At 36.7% G+C, this 18539-nt stretch overlaps 1 protein-coding gene across 20 annotated transcripts in view; it reads left to right on the forward strand.

The window, feature by feature from the left end:
* The window catches only part of LOC127455676 (rho GTPase-activating protein 42-like), a 190376-nt gene that overhangs the window by 51906 nt on the left and 119931 nt on the right, over positions 1 to 18539 (forward strand). For all 20 annotated transcript variants that reach the window (XR_007899722.1, XM_051723708.1, XM_051723709.1 and 17 more), the window contains exon 3: positions 4330 to 4391. Coding sequence is in view for 19 of the 20 variants with exons in the window: in XM_051723708.1 (XP_051579668.1) it covers positions 4330 to 4391 (62 nt within the window). In the remaining variant the exon portion in view is untranslated. The remainder of the gene's footprint in view (positions 1 to 4329; positions 4392 to 18539) is intronic.

Below are 18539 nucleotides of genomic sequence, written 5' to 3' on the forward strand. Positions count from 1 at the left end.
ATTCTTCCAAGAAAGCTTTCCTTTGCTCCTCACCTCGCGCAACACGAGATCTCTATCGGATGATCTCAGAAATTTGGCCAGAATTGATCGGGGCCTGTCTCCCTCAGCAGATCTGTGAGCCGGGACTCTGTGAGCCCGCTCGATTTCCAGTTTATGGCCTGTTATGTCGAGCAGACTCGGGAAGAGCTGGTCTAGGAATTTCACCATATCTCTGCCCTCTTCATGCTCAGGAATTCCAACAATCCGTATGTTATTCTTTCGGCTCACATTTTCCAAATCTTCCAGTTTTTCCAAGATTTTTTCCATGACTATTTTGGTCGTGGGCAGATTAACAGATAATTCCCTTTCCGATGACTCCAGATAATTGATCCGTTTCTCAACATCCGACAGTCTTGTAACCAACTCAGAGAACTTTGCTTCCATCGCTGAAATCGATCGCTGTATTACAGCGAGATCCTCCAAGTCAGCAACAACCTTCGTCAGCATCACCAAGATGTTGGACAGTTGACGCTGAACCTCTTCTCCCGTCACGCCTTCCAAATCGAGTCCCGGTCTGCAGGGCCGCCAGAGGTTTCATCTTGAGCACGTACACTATATTGCCAAAAGTATTCGCTCATCTGCCTTTAGACGCATATGAACTTAAGTGACATCCCATTCTTAATCCATAGGGTTTAATATGACGTCGGCCCACCCTTTGCAGCTATAACAGCTTCAACTCTTCTGGGAAGGCTTTCCACAAGGTTTAGGAGTGTGTTTATGGGAATTTTTGACCATTCTTCCAGAAGCGCATTTGTGAGGTCGGACACTGATGTTGGACGAGAAGGTCTGGCTCGCAGTCTTCGCTCTAATTCATCCCAAAGGTGCTCTATCGGGTTGAGGTCAGGACTCTGTGCAGGCCAGTCAAGTTCTTCCACACCAAACTCGCTCATCCATGTCTTTATGGACCTTGCTTTGTGCACTGGTGCGCAGTCATGTTGGAACAGGAAGGGGCCATCCCCAAACTGTTCCCACAATGTTGGGAGCATGGAATTGTCCAAAATCTCTTGGTATGCTGAAGCATTCAGAGTTCCTTTCACTGGAACTAAGGGGCCAAGCCCAGCTCCTGAAAAACAACCCCACACCATAATCCCCCCCCAAACCAGACTTCACAGTTGGCACAATGCAGTCAGACAAGTACCGTTCTCCTGGCAACTGCCAAACCCAGACTCGTCCATCAGATTGCCAGATGGAGAAGCGTGATTCGTCACTCCAGAGAACGCGTCTCCACTGCTCTAGAGTCCAGTGGCGGCGTGCTTTACACCACTGCATCCGACGCTTTTCATTGCACTTGGTGATGTATGGCTTGGATGCAGCTTCTCGGCCATGGAAACCCATTCCATGAAGCTCTCTACGCGCTGTTCTTGAGCTAATCTGAAGGCCACATGAACTTTGGAGGTCTGCAGCGATTGACTCTGCAGAAAGTTGGCGACCTCTGCGCACTATGCGCCTCAGCATCCGCTGACCCCGCTCTGTCATTTTACGTGGCCTACCACTTCGTGGCTGAGTTGCTGTCATTCCCAATCGCTTCCACTTTGTTATAATACCACTGACAGTTGACTGTGGAATATTTAGTAGCGAGGAAATTTCACGACTGGACTTGTTGCACAGGTGGCATCCTATCACAGTACCACGCTGGAATTCACTGAGCTCCTGAGAGCGGCCCATTCTTTCACAAATGTTTGTAGAAGCAGTCTGCATGCCTAGGTGCTTCATTTTATACACCTGTGGCCATGGAAGTGATTGGAACACCTGAATTCAATTATTTGGATGGGTGAGCGAATACTTTTGGCAATATAGTGTAAGTGTCATTTAATGTCTTCAGAGCCCGAGGATTTTGACTTCTTTGCCATGTTTACCTCAAAGAACAAATATGTAACTGGGTGTATTGAATCTCACCAGATTATAACATGGAAATAATAAAAAAAAAAAAGCAAAGTGCGCAGAGCTCGTGATTCACACGTCTGCTTCTCGCATGGCGTCACGTGATCCCCGGCATCTTTCTTTTGGTGTTTTTCATAGTCAGTAGAAAGGTCTCTTTAGTGTTCTAAGTTTTTATAACTGTGACTTTAATTGCCTACCATCTGTAAGCTGTTAGTGTCTTAACGACCGTTCCACAGGTGCATGTTCATTAATTGTTTATGGTTCATTGAACAAGCATAGAAAACATTGTTTAAACACTTTACAATAAAGATCTGTAAACTTATTTGGATTTTTACAAAATTATCCTTAAAATACAGTGTCCTGAAAAAGGGATGTTTCTTTTTTTTGTTGAGTTTATATATATATATATATATATATATGTATATATACACACTACCGGTCAAAAGTTTTGAAACACTTGACTGAAATGTTTCTCATGATCTTTGATCTGAAGGCGTTTGCTTAAATGTTTGAAATTCTTATTGTGTATTTCTGTATATACTTTATTTTCTATCCACTTTTTATTTTTATTCTATTTTTTTATTATTATCTCTGTCATGTTGTTGTATTGTTTGTGCACTGGAAGCTTCTGTCACCAAGACAATTTCCTTGTATGTGTAAGCATACTTGGTAATAAAGCTCATTCTGATTCTGATTACCGTACTCACTCTCTCTGCCTCACTGTTCACAGACGTCACTCGGCCACACCCCCATCACCACAATATTTATATATATATATATATATATATATACATATACATAGAGAGAGAGAGAAAGAGAGAGAGAGATAGATGTAACTAGATATACTGTATATGTGATGCTATTAGAATGTACAAAACAAGCCCAGATGGGACTTGTGATAGAAAGCAAGTAATTTGCAGTTTCTGTAAGGCACAATTTAAGTACCACAGAAGCAGGTCAAGTCTAATCTATCACAAAAATGCAGAATTATCTTTTTGTCATTTTCATGTGGAGATCAAAGCGGATTGGCGCTGGCATTGACGCCCTGATGCGAATCATAAACGCAGCTTCACAATTAGCAAAGCGGATAGCCACAGTCTACCATCAGATTAATATTGTGGTGGATGAGAGTTTAAGAGATTTAATGCCCATTGCAATGAATCCATAACCGATATGTTAACTAGTTCTTTCAATTAGTCAAACTCTCACTTAGAGTTTTGGAAACATTTAATGTTAGTTGAATTGGTGCTATTTTAGTGCATTTCTGTCTTTATACTGTGGAAGGCTTTGTTTGAAAAATTTTAATAAAGCATTATATTGTTACATATTGTTTTGCTTTCTTTCCTAATAATGAAATTAATGCATTTTGACAAGAAAATAAATATATATATAGTCAAATTTCAGCACTTTTAAAATCTGTGATTAATTGTGATTAACTATAAAAAATTATGCAATTAATCAATAAAAAATGTAATCGACTGACAACACAAATTTTTATATGTACAGTATTTTATGTATACATAGTTTTAGGTGTCAGAAATAAATATATTTACATTTATTGTTAAACTTGAAGTTTCTTTACAAAAAAGTTACAACCAATAATTGATAAGGTTTTTAATTTGCTATAGTAGCTCGGTATTAAACAGCTATAATTCAATGACCATGATAAATTCACAAGCACACTTGTGCTGGATCGGCATAGGATGATTTGTTTATAATATTTTATGTAATATTCATCCCATTCCAACCGATGCTTCCCAGACCATAAAATATAAAAATAAATAATTCTCACAATTCTGACAAAACATTGTGTCAGCAAGCTATATAACTTTGGTGACATTTGTTCAGCAGTGTTGAACATCGATGTTCAACGAATACATCACAAAAAAAAAAACACGTTTAAGTTAGCAAGGCATAAAAACACGCATATGAACACAGTATTGGCCCAATAGGGCAAAGGACAGTTCTATCAGCTGGGCCGAAACTCTCTCATACTTGCCCGGGCCATCAGGAAATCCTGAATTTTGAGCTCTATGAATTATTTGAATCAGACTAGTTAGCCTTAGCACCTGAAATCTATCTGCAGCACCTAAAAACCTTTAAGTGCTCCATTTACTATGGATAAATTATTAACACAGCTCTTTCTTCATACATTTTAGGTGACTGTAAGTGGAGGAAGGTCTTTGTTAACTGTGCCGTATTGATTTAAATTCATAAAATCATTTCCATTGTTCATCATGCATTCACCTTAAATGCTGAATCATTCATATAAGCTGCCATGGCAATAAATCAATGCTAATAGCATTTATTTAACAGCATTTGTATTGACCCACATGAATCAAATTATTATAGGTTTGAACTTTAACCAGCACATGCAAATGGATTAATAACTGTATTTTTCTCCTTCAGCTCAGTCCTTTAAAGAGTTTGCCCAGCTGCTGAACACCATGGAAGAGGAGAGAAAACGACTGGTGAGAAACCGACTGGTGTTTTGCTACAACTTAGAGTTTGTAAATTTGATGATTTATCTTGAAACTAATTGGTTTGGTTCAAAGCTTAGAACTCTTTATTGAAGGATTTGTAGAAATTTATATGGAGAAAATGAATGTGAAAAATACTTTCTGTAACCAAGGCTGCTGAAAAAGTGGGCAGTTTGAACCCTTACAGTTAAGTTTAACATAAAGGGTTCAGTAGTTTACATGAGTTCATTGAGAAGTCGGGCAATCCAGTGGCCCTATGTTCTTCTCGTGGCCTTGTGTCTGTCATTAATGGACTTCCTGTTAAATAAAAGGTTTAAACATTGAACATTTCCATCAATATGCAGCTTCATTTAAAACGTAACCACAAAGATGTGAGAATATTCCAAAATACTTAATCACACACACAAATTTAGTGACCTGTTTTATCAAATGTGACTCATTAACATAGCCGCAAATCTGCTGATGTTCTCAGTTGGAAACATGATTCATTGATGAATAAATTCTAATAATGTTGTCTTCTAGGGAAAGGTTTAGTGTTTGGATTAGGGTTAGTCTGTAGTCATTATAATTGGCTTTATAAAGTCTATTGTATGTGTCCATTTAGATATATATCATTAGATACGTGTGTGTGTGTGTGTGTGTGTGTGTGTGTGTTTGTAAGTGATCTTGACTAGTTGCATAATATGTTTGGTTAAAGCCGATAAAGGAAGCTCAGTAACATGAACAATGGTTTGTTTTTGTGACCCATGTTGTTTTCTCCAGCAGAGCTGCTCCTTAATGTCCCTGTCTTAAGTTTTATACTGTAACCTCTGTGCTCCGATGTCTCTCTGATGTAAAACAAAGTCTGCTTTATTTCAGACAATGAATAATGGGGTAAATAGGCTGATAAAAAAAAAAAAAAAAAAAAAAACCCTTTTTAAAATTTAAATTGTATTGCATTACTTATAATTCCATAACTTATGCACGTGTGGTTGTGTAATACTAATTTGTGCGGCCTCACGCTGTCATACAAATGAAACAAAACACTTTTGTGAAGAGCAACCATAGTTTGATTTCATTTTCCTCATCTACACAAATCTAAAAAGAAAAAAATAAATCTCTTTTTCGCAGTCTTCATAAACAGTTTGCTGCCAAGACACTCCAGAATTTTGTATAAAAAGAAACTTTTTATTTCTTTAGAAAGATTCAGACTGGGAGAAAGCCTGTAGGACATAAAAATCACTTGAAATCTGTTTAATTTTTCAGTTGTTTCTCCTAGATAGCAGTGAGTTCAAATTGAATTGCCTTAGTCTCCTGCTTCTCAGAATTTTCTTCTGAGAAAAAGATCCCAGTAATCTGTGTCTCTTGCACTATAAAACATTTTTTTGTCAGGTATCCTAAAAAAAATAAAACGTGCTTCATGTGGTAAACATCTAAATGAACTGGATTTATTACACGGCTGTCTGAAATACTAGATTCTGATTAGTCAATGGCGCCATCTAGTGGTCTGATATTGCTCTGTAACAACCGCACAGTCACGTATCAGACCGCTCATCCGGGTCCTTGCGAGCCATCTCTCCTGCTTCTCGGATCACTTTGTGATCTCTTCAAGTAAGCTAATAAAATAATTTCAACTTAAATCAATATTTTATGTCCATTTATTTGTTTATTTGGCAAGTAGTCTTGTAATAGCCTGGATAATGAGGATACAGACAGTCATTTTCACAAAGTATACACCAACAGAAAACTCAGATGCAAACCGGAGGTTGATTTCAGCTGTTCAGCGATTTCTTTCTTCTCAAATTACATGATTTCAACGCAAATCAATATTTTATGTCCATTGATTTGTTTATTTGACAAGTAGTCTTGTAATGAGCCTGGATAATGAGGCGTCAGATGATCATTTTCACAAAAAGAAACCACTAACAGAACTCCGACACAAACCTGAGGTTGATTTCAATATCTTATGTCCACGCAGGGGTTTATTGTGCGATAACTACCGGCTGATGGTACATTATCCCTTACTTATTCAAGTGAAAATATAATTTAAAATGACTGAATCAACCTGACTACATTAGGTTACACCAACAAAATTAATTTTTAAGGATGTCTCAAATTGTGCTCAGGTTTGCCAAGACACCAAAATCTGCAATCGAAAGTTTGAGATTCCAGTATGAACTCAAATATTTATGTTATGATATCTACATTCATTTTATACTCATTCTCTATTCTTATATATCAACAATTGCCTCATATTAATATATTGTATTGTATTGTATAATATTTGGAGAAATATCTGAGACAAAGTTGATACCTAAATGATACTTTAGCTGAAAACATTAAGCACCAAACCTGGAGAAGTGCCTACCAAGACCGCATTTTAACAAGAATAGTTCACCTAAAAATAAAATAAAAATTTTTCATCATTTACTCACCCTCATGCCATCCCAGATGTGTATGACTTTCTTTTTTCTGCTGAACACAAATAAAGATTTTTAGAAGAGTATCTCAGCTCTGTTGGTCCTTAAAATGCAAGTGAATTGTGACCAGACCTCTGAAGCTTCAAAAAGCATATAAAGTCAGCATTAAAGTAATCCATACAACTCAAGAGGTTAAATACATATCTTCAGAAGCAATATGATAGGTGTGGGTGAGAAACAGATAAATATTTAAGTCCTTTTTTACTATAAATATCCACTTTCACATTATGAAAGTGAAAGTGAAAAGATGGATTACTTTTATGTTGCCTTCATGTGATTTTTGGAGCTTCAAAAGTCTGGTCAAGTCAAGTCAAGTCATTTTTATTTGTGTAGCACTTTTCACAACACACATAATTTCAAAGCAGCTTTACAGAGAATTATGCTTCAACAGAAAAAGCTGTAATAAAGTTAAGTCTTCGAGTCATAATAGTGCAGTTAAAAAAAAAAATAAAAAAAAAAGACGATTGTAAATTAAAAAAAAAGGAAAATAATTATATTTATATTTAGACCCCCAGTGAGCAAGCTGAAGGCGACTGCGGCAAGGAACACAAAACTCCATAAGATGTTGGTTAAAGGAGAAAAATAACCTTGGGGGAAACCAGGCTCACTGTGGGGGCCAGTTCCCCTCTGGCTAAACAACATTAATATAATGCCAATATTAGTTATTTATGTGTAGTACAAGTCAATATTTAAAATTAGTAGTGGTGCACTGATCAGGAAATTTGAGGCCGATACCGATCTCAGATTTTTGTACACTAAGATCGGCCGATACCAATACCGATCTTTTTAAAAGTTATATTGTGCAGTTACATGTTTATGCCCCACATGGTTAAAGTAACACTTTACAAAAAGGTTCCATTTGTTAACATTATTTAACAACATTACTGTAGTTAACATGAACTAATAAACTTAATGTTAGTTACAATATATACTATTACATTTTTTAAATCAAAAGTTGTATTAGTTAACATTAGTTAATGCACTATGAACTAGCACGAACGAACAATGAACTATTGTAATTTTATTAACTAGCATTACAATTACTAAAGGCTGTAAAAATATATTGTTGATTGTTTGTTCATGATACCTAATACATTAACTAATGTTAACAAATGGAACCTTTTTATAAAGTGTTACCAAAATTACATTAAAATTACATTATTTGTGAATTGCTAACATTTATTTGTTTTGAAACAGTTATGAATATTTCTGTTGTCAATATCAAAAGGTCATTGTGTCATACTTGCAACCAGTAAAAACCATGAGAGCATCACACACAGCAAGAGATATGTTCAAATATAAGAAAAATATATCCATTACAAGCTCTAAAACTGCTCCAGTGAGAAATCATTAATATCTATGATTTGGTTACTGTCTTTGGCTTTTTGATGTAGTACAAATCACTAATTATTAAGCAAATGCATGAAGATTCGGTGTCATTATGGTTAAAATGTAATTGCTGTGATAAGTGTTAATGTGACCAACATTAATCTGATTTAAATTTGGATCCTCACAGAATAGCGCTGAGATGAGTGACTGATGATGAGATATTGAGAGCACCTGGAGAGCACGCATGTTTGATTGATACCGCGAGTGAGCATATTGAAGGGAGTGAAGCTGAAAGTGCTTTTGATCGCTCAAACAGTCTCTATCGCTCAACACAACGTCTGATTGTCATGACTCACGTTACATCACGTATACTCCGATTTGTATTCGCATGTTTGTTTGTTGTTTAAATCTTTTTTATACCCGTTTGCAGTCTCTTTATCCTCTTCCTCCTCACTGTGCAGTGAGTCATAATTACTACCATAATGACTGTAGAAAATAGGCAAATTAATATTCATACATGTGTAATTCTTACACATTAAAAAAACAAAAAAAAAGAAAACTGAATATTCATCTGAAAAACAGAATGTCTGAAAGTTTAAATTCGTGAATACTTCGAATTCCCAACAATTCACCCTCCAGTCTTTGATATTTGACTCCAGTCCTGCCTGATGTCCGACTCCCACTACTATGTGTTGCTGAGTGATGACAACTAACTGCAGCCTGTGCTTTTACTTCGATGGACTTCACAGAGGATGAACTGATGCCATCATCAACCGTTAGACATGGGATACTTCACCGGACACTGCCCGAAACTTGGACTTAAGATGGACTCCACCAGAAATTAATCTGCCACAAGCTTACCGTCGAACTGCAGTGCACCTTACTGACCTCTGCCTGCATCACCTTGGTCAAAGGATGGACTACACTCTTAAAATGGAATACGTAGATAATAAATTAATTGCAGCCTTCATTAGCCAAATAACAAAGAACAATGCATCTGTTTGCACTTCCACAGTTAATTAAGAATGTAAATTCTAAGAATTTAGTCATTAATCTTACAGTTAATACAATATCTTTTTGTTTAAATGTTGGCCCCTAATGCTTACTTAGTTTACTAATTTTTAGGGGTGCACCGATCAATTGGCCACCGATCTAAATCAGACAATCTTCGTCTTAAGTCTGTGATCAGCAATCAGCCGATCGTGCCTAGAATCAGGGCAGATTTTTTTTGCAGCATGCAGGGAATCACACATACACTGCTACTCTAATGAATGAGCCCTTTCTCAGCCCTTGATGCATGACAATGTGGCTAAGACTTTATTCAGAAAAAAAGTTCAAATGCTCAATAAAAGTTGAAATGCTCCACAGAGTATTCATCTATTAGGAATATTCCTGTTTATGTAAAACAAAGAATCTGAAACATGCTCCATCTTTTTTTTCTTCTTCTTCTTTAAACTGTGCTAAATTTGATAATGTTGTTTGAGAAAGTGTTCTTGAACTCTGGAAAGGCACTAAATAAATTTAACATTATTATTATTATTTGCCTATTATTATTATTGTTATTATTATTTAACTAAATAATGGTGTCCTATCGTAAAAATTCCTGATAGACTTACGTGACTTTCACCTGTTTGTAGGCTATATGGATTTTATTTTAATTTCTTTTAATGTTTGAATTTGTATTCAATATTCACTGCAAAATGTATGCTTGACATTTCACATTTTGCTTGACACCTCCTGTCTCCAGAATAATGTTGTTATACATTAGTACGGACAAACGAAAATTCTGTTTCATGCAGATATTAATATCTGAAATACCAGGAGAAGCCAAAGTTAACAACATATTACACATTTAATGTAGCCAACAAATTCAGCTTCATCTGGTAAGACATTTTTTATTTTTTTATTTTTTATAATAATTGTATAAATATAATAATAATAATAATAATAATACAAATAATAATAATTATTATTAGGTTATTATTATGAAAAGGCGTATGCAAGGCATATTTTATTAATAGAAACTGTAAATATGAGTAACATTAAAAATTGGCGTTTCATGTTTTTTTGACGCATTTCCGGTTTACGCCCCACCTACACCCTGTTCTATCCAAATACAGAGACAGATACAGATAATTTTTTCATATGAACAGATACAAATACAGAGAATGGCTTTTTCTAACCATGACTCTGTCTTTTATGTTAAATACTTTAATTTAAACAATTAATTAAATTTTACAATGGCATGTTTCAATAATTGCAAAATTGCATGATCTGTACATAATGTGCATTGTTACTGAAACAAAACTTTTTTTTCTCATTCACATATTTCCAAATATTTTGGCTATTAAATTAACATAGCCTACAAAACTAATGCACCGACATAGAGGAGATGACTGCATTTCTCCAGATTTGAAATGAGGAGCTTATAAAAAAAAAAACAACTAAAAAAATAAATAAATAAAAACTTAGCAATTCCTTCATGCCAACTGAATAAAACAATGCAAAATTAAACATTTAACAATGAACATCAGAGATATGATTCATACACCAAAAGTGGTTAATGTAAAATTATTATTGTATCATTAATAATGTTTTATTTAATATCAAGGCAATTTAACACATCCAGATATTACTTTTGATAATATTCTGATTAACTACATTGTAGCATTTGATAATTTTAGTGCATGAGCATGACACCGACTGATGCGCAGCGTGAGAAGCAGAGTGACCGGCATTTATGGCGCGAGCATCCACCACTGATTCTGCAACATCTGCACAACGGACAGCTTGAAACAAATAATGTTCAGTGAAAATTCAATGAAGATTGTGATATATATTTGGAACTATATCAGATTGCAGGGGAATTTTTTTTGCCCAGAGCCCCCATTAATTTTCATCCCTGGATTGAACTAGAGATGGAGGTGAGAGATGTAACAGGTGTTTAAGTATCTCTCTTCACCATGCAGCTGGTACATTACACAAAGCATTTTTGCTATTTCTGCCTTTCTTGCAAATGTGTTGCATTATGAGGGAGCGCCAAGATATGAAAGGTGTTTGCCATCACGTGCTTGCAATGTTAACAGCTTAGTTGATTATGAACAGGAGCAATAGTTTTATTGCATCGCTCGCTTACGGAGACGTGGTATAACACCATTTGCATGTGGAATTAACAGGTTTAGAAGGGTTTATACAACTGTAACATCTTAAGGACAGTAACTATCTGACAAAGCACTCCCTCTCTGCGCACACTCACACTAAATTCAACAAGCGCTCAACATGTTGCTGACAGCTGCAAGAGAGAGAGAGGGAGCGGATTAACTCGCGCAGCTACTGGAATTAAAGTTTGTTACAAAAACAAGTTTATTGATTTGATTTGTTCATCCGTATCTATTGGTTTACAAATTCGCAGCTGCACTGAAAAGTGTGCAGGAATTTTCCGCATTATGAATGTGGAACTTGCGGGAATGATTAAAATTGTGCGCAATGCCTGCAATCCCACGCCGAATTTCAGGCTCTGTAAACTGTATTATATTAAAATATGAAAGTTGCCCTTGTTCCCTTTCTTTATGATTTCATTATATATATAAAAAAAACATTACTCTACAATCTGCTAAATTCAATGAAAAGTGCGTTTATTAATTTTTATTTATTTATTTTTTCCCTCTTGTCATATACGGCAAGGCGGGCCAAATCAAAGGTCATCACGGGCCAACTTTGGCCAACGGGCCCTAGTTTGGGCGTCTCTGCTGTAAGGCAAAAGCGCGAGGTCATCAAAAGGTTCCATTTCAGTTAGGATGCTTTCTAAGAAGGCAGTTGCCTGTGTAGGCAGTAATCAGCAAGGCAACTCAAAGGTTTTGGAACAGAGCCATTGTCTTTGTTTACATTATGCGACTCCCAGTTCTGTTTGAGTGATTGACTTTCCTCGCAGTTTAATCAACACCGTAATCCAGGGCCAGTCATGGTTAATAAGAAATCTCATGGAATGTGGCTGAAATTCACTGAAACTTTTCACTTTAGCTCGCTCTTATACATGTTGGCCTCAGCTTAGTGTTTCATCAACTCAGTTGGCACGATTTCACCTTTTTTTATGGGATACAATGGCTGGTGGGCAAAAATGATTTTCAGGGGTCTTTTTACGGAGACTTAAAGTGCAATCTGGAAGAAAAAAAGGAGATTTGAAGTTTTGAAGTGCTCTCACCGTTCTTTTTCACAGCACCTTGTGGCATAAATATTTGACGAGAGGAATATGAGAGGAAGGAAGAATATTCTCTGAAAATTTTCCATGGTGGAGTTGCTGGTCCTCCTCTATTCTCCTGAGTCTGATCACTCATGGAACAGAGGCGTTCCGCTGTCAGACTTGATCTGAGGGATCCATTTATACCTGCAAGCGTCTATTCACTTCAGTTAAATGGGATGAAAGCCAGGCCCTTATGATGCAATAATTTGGTTGGCTTGAAAAAGCCAACCTACTGATCAGCTGTTTAAACTTATTATTATTATTATTATTAATTTTTTTAGACCCCAAATTATCAACACCAACTCCTCCTAGAGCTTTCAAGCTATATCAGAGATTATTTAACTTCTATTAAAATGAATGGGAGAAAGTGGAACCTTCAACCAAGGAGCTCTGAGCGCCCAATGGTTAAAGGATGTAGAAAGGAAGTCCCACCTTTTAGATACAGACATTACCTGCCAATCAACTCTAGAACATGCTAGCAATGCCTAGCTAAATGCTAGAACATGCTAGCAACAACTAGCTAAGTGCTAAAACATGATAGCAATGCCTGGCTAAGTGCTAAAACTTGCTAGCAAAATGCTAGCATCATGCTAACACATGCTAACATTGCCTAGATAAGTGTCAAAACATGCTAGCAATGCCTAGGTAAGTGTTAAAGCATGCTAGCAAAGCCTAGCTACATGCTAGCAACATCTGGCAACTAAAATCTGATCTGGACTTTTAAACTTGATTAAACTTTCAAACCAAGCTTTTTCAAACCAACCTCAAAGTTTGTCCACAAACTTTAATTGTCTAGATCTATCAATAACGCTGACTTATCACCTGTATCAAAGGTACTACACCTGTGCAATGCACAAATATATAAAACAGCTCTCCTAAAGAATAGTTCACCCAAAAATTTAAATTCTGCCATAATTTACTCATCTTCACGTCAATGCAAATTCGTCTGATTTTCTTTCTTCCGTAGATCCCAAAAGTAGACTATTTTACATGTAATTAAAATAAATGGGAACGGATCCTGTTCAGCTTAAAAAATTACAAGATACTGTTTTTATTTAGAAGTTATAATTTTGAAAAATAAGATGGATTGGTGACATCAGCAGAAAAGAAAAGTTGTTTCAGAGATGAAGCAAGTTGCATTTTGCAGAAAGATTACAAAGTAGAGGTCAACTGATATTGGTTTTTGCTGATACTGATAACTGAGGTGGTGGAAACAAGCCGATAACCGATTAATCAGCCGATAGTGTTTAAAATCCAAATAGTTAATGAATGTGTTAATAAAATGTTGCTAGTCTCCTGTGACAGAGTGGCCCAGACATAGAGGCTACAAGAATGAAATCCCAGATGCAATTTATTGTGCAACCAAAATACCAATAATGACCAGAAAAAAATCAGATTAGGTGCATAAAATGGGACTTTCAACTGTAAACAAGGTCGAAATACACCAGGGACTGTACTTTTGAAATGTCTGTGCTCCCAGTTGCTCACACAAACAGATAAGGGAAACAAAATATGCACTCTAACACTCGTCTACAGCGTGTTACAAAAACACTGTAAAGAATATATGGTATAAATATTAGAGCCTGACCGATATGGGATTTTTGAGACCGATACCGATTTTAGAGGGGGAAAATTCACCGATTACCGATATGGTGGCCGATATAGTTAATTTTTGAGCTGGAATGAAAACAGACCTTTTCTATGTGGATTGTGCACCGATTTTGCACCGATATGACTATGCAAAGGTACAGGTTGCTGTATGCAAAGAAGGCTGCTTTCTAAAACAAATATTTTTTATCAAAGAATATTTGACATTATTATTATACATTGTCAACAAATTATAGAAAATATCACTGAGAAAATAAAGAATAAATAAAAATAAAATAAATAGCTAAATAAACATCAGTACTGTATGTTTAGTATCAGTCAAATGCTGACCATTAAAATAAAGAATAAATAAAAATAAAATAAATAGCTAAATAAACATCAGTAGTACTGTTTAGTATCAGTCAAATGCTGACTATTTTAATACTGCCTGTCAATTAGGAGTAGGTTGTAAAACAAGAAGCATTTACACCTGCCGAGACAAGAGATAAACAGTGGCAGCGGTTTTACACCATATTCTATTATACAAGTTCAGGGGAAACATTCAACGGTGGAAAACCAGACTTTTAAAAGTTTCATTTTATAAATGCAACGACTGGAATTGTTCGGTTGAAGGGGGTACCAAACTGTGAATCCTGAACAAAACAGTTTGGTGAATACATGTTTGCACATTTGCTTCCACTCAGCTGACAAGCAATGAAAGTAGCTACGTGATTAGCTAGTTTTACTATTTTACTTTCTAGCATTGTGTCTCACCAACTAGGTAACAACGTAGCGTGAAATCAACACTCAACAGACACAATCCACTACTGCACCATTGTCTGCTGAGCTGCAAAAAGATGCTCTGATGTTTACCTTTCAATCTGCTACATTACTGACAAACTATAGTTGGCTAACAGCAAACAGACATGAGTGACATGGTTGTCAGGACAAGGTTAATGTTATATTAGTTATATTGAAAAGGGAAAAGGATGGGGTCAGTGTTTATTAACTTTCCAGTATGTATTTCACAAACTAGTTAGCAGCTTACTGAAAAGACCACTCAACTCCGCACCGCTTAACTCCGCACCGCTTAACTCCGCCCTGTCTGCAGAGCCACCGTCAGCTCAAAGCGCGCTCCACTGGACACACTACGTAATGACACCAATTCTTAAGCATTGTTTTCTGCATTATATGTTCTGAAAGAAAGTTTTCATATCTGTGCATATCGGTAAACATATACGCCGATATATGGGTACTAATATATATATATATATATATATATATATATATATATATATATATATATATACTCTAACACTTGTCTACAGCATGTTACAAAACACTATAAAGAAGATACTGTATAATATATATATATATATATATAAGTGTAAGTTAAAGTGGAGATTGACTGAGCAGGGGTGAAAATGTTTATTCAGAATTGACTAAAATATCTCACCCACACCTATTATATTACTTCAGAAGACATGGATTAAACCACTGGAGTCATATGGATTACTTTTATGCTCACCTATGTAATTTTTGGAGCTTCAAATTTTGGCACCCATTCACTTGCATTGTATGAACCACAAGAGCTGTGAAATTCTTCTAAAAATGTTCATTTGTGGTCTGCTGAAGACAGAAGGTCATACACATCTGGGATGGCATGAGGGTGAGTAAATGATGAGAGAATTTTCATTTTTGGGTGAACTATTCCTTTAAGATGTGCTTCGGGTGATCCGATCACATGTGGTCAGCGCTAAATACAGGTCTAAACAAGGTACAGTAAACGAGGTATAAAACGTTTTGTGATCGGATCACAAAAACCAGATACGAATGTGGGCAAATCACATTTGAGGTGTAAATGCTAATCCGTCCTGTATGTGTCCCGGCAGCAGTGAAGCATCACCCCCCACCTGTCAATCAGCCGCTGTGCTTAAACGAGTTTAAACTTTGCCATTTATGAGCAGCTTTAAAAGGAAATAACCATCCGATTCGAATACATAGACAATCACAAGAGCTTCATGGACATATCAACACAGATGATAAGCACGAACACCTGAAGCTCCTTTAATACAGGTAATCCACTAAAATAATGGATCATTCTGCTTGACATGTTGCTTTGTTCTTAGATTCAATTTCAACCTCATCTGGGAGAAACCGTTTTTTTTTTTTTTTTAACACTTTCTTTGTCTTTTCTTACTTTGTTGCGCTTTATTACCATGCAGTAACACACTGATATAGTGATTAATGTATGTCATCATGAAACAGAGACTCTTCCTTCCAAATCCGAACACAAGTGGTCATAGGAGATGCATTTAAGCGACCAGGTGTAAACAGCGATGTGTCTCACCTGACCACATGTGCTTGGATCACCCAAAACACATCTTATTACCAGGTGTATACAGGGTCAGCCCGCCCATCTTATCACATGGTTTGCGGAGCGCATTACCGCAGAGACAGCGTGCGTGGAGGCTCATGCTATTTATCGCGGTATCCACGCACAACTCACCGAGAGCGAGACCCACCTTATAGTGACCACAAGGGAGGTAATGCCCGTAACACTACCCTCCCTAGCAACCAGGCCAATTGGTTGCTTTGGAAGCCTGGCTGGAGTCACTCGGCAAACCCTGGATTTGAACTCTTGACTCCAGGGTTGGTAGTCAGCAACTTTGCTTGCTGATCTACCCAGGCCCTCCACAGTTACTTTTTATGAATTACATGATTACATATTAATCAGACAAAGCTAATCATTTATTGATCCCTCTAATTCTTCTTTTTAAATATTTTGCATTTTTCATGATTTTATTCAGTAAGATTCTTCATGTTTTAATTTGGAGCGAGATATACAGAAGAGTGACTCTGTTGTGTCAGAGATGTCACTTAACATACAACATCAGTTTGCGATCTGTAACCCAGAATAAAACTGCTACGGAGCAGGTTCACCGTGTAGCGTAAGTTGCTTTGGCGATGAACACCCGCATTTCTGAGACTGAAAAATGCATTTCTTGAGAGTTTGCTCAAACTAAATTCAAACTTAACTGGGTAGCTACTCAAACCGACTTCATGCAACAGGGCAATGACCAGTTATGCTGTATTTGTAAAACAGTCGCAAAAGATCTCACAAAAGCAAAAGCGCATTCATGTACATTTTGAAAAATTCATGTCGACTTTACAGTAATGCATTATCACAAGTGCCCAAATAATATAATTTTTGCACTGGTAATATTTTGATATTTAAGATCACTTAATCTTAAATTAAGTGATCTTAATTTAAGATTAACATCCTCCCCCCATCCTCTAGTCACATCTGCAATCTACAACACAAAATAGAAAAGACACTGACCGATAAGAAGCTATCTGCTTTCACTCACTGCCTACTCCCATCCAGATCCTCACAAATACATGTGTCTCATATTTGTGCCACATCCTCTTTGAGTACTTTATTAACACAAATAAATATTTAGCTGCCAGTAGGGAACATCAGGGAAGTTTTGGAGAGGTTCATAAGGTGAGGTTAAATTATTGGCATGAGGCAGACTTGATAGTTTCCAGGTGTGTGTGTGTGTGTGTGGCAGCCACCCACCTGTGTTATTGAGGAGCACAAACTTATCAAATTCCACCATTTTAAAGAGCAGTTTGGTTTAATTCCCTCAGTGTGAGACAGCAAGCCCTCTCAGCAGAAAGAGAGATGGAGCATAAGTGTGTGTGTGTGTGTGTGTGTGTGATAGAGAGAGAAACTGTTTGGTGTTCTGCTTGGCTAGAAATTGTTCAAGGCCACTGCATTCTGATGGTATTCAGGGGCCTATGGCCTGATGTTGTTGCACTTTTTTAAAGATAATCATATCTTTTTGGGAAATCCTCTTGAAGCCGTTCCAGACCAGAACAGATCTAGCCTAACAGCTGGTAATGTTGTGAAAGTGGTGAAATTCAGTTCCCTTTTCATCAGTCTAACCAGGTGTGGTTAACTTTTCTCTCCCCCTCACTGTTCCTCTTAGTTAGGGCCCAAGCACTGAAAGTGCAAGGCCCTGTAGTTGTTTTAAGGATTGTTCTTTATTAGGGCCTGAGCACCGGAGGTGCTGAAGCTCTTTTGTTTTTGAAATGTTTTTTCACAATTATTATTTTTATTTTTCACGCATTCACCCATTTTTTAGGCATTCATAATGCTTGAAAACTCAAGAAACTTGGCACACACATCAGACCTGCATAAAATCAAAAAGTTATGTAGTGTTTAGGCTTTGGGTGTGGCAATGGAATGAAGTTGCTCAGATGTGCACAAGATTTGGTATGGTTACTGCTCTCATCGTGTTAGACAAAGTTCACTTGGTTGTATCTGACTCCACCCAACAGGAAATCAGCCAGGTTGGATGGAATATGGGATTTTCAAATTTTCCTGCTGTGTTTTGAGGGGATTACGATTGCTGAAAAGTTTACACATACATTTTATTTGATATTGCAATTCGGCATAGACATACCTCATCGGTTCCACAGCACCCCCTAGTTGGTAAATGCATATTTCATGCCTTT

The sequence above is a fragment of the Myxocyprinus asiaticus genome, chromosome 18 (assembly GCF_019703515.2).
Source record: "Myxocyprinus asiaticus isolate MX2 ecotype Aquarium Trade chromosome 18, UBuf_Myxa_2, whole genome shotgun sequence".
Taxonomy (NCBI): domain Eukaryota; kingdom Metazoa; phylum Chordata; class Actinopteri; order Cypriniformes; family Catostomidae; genus Myxocyprinus; species Myxocyprinus asiaticus.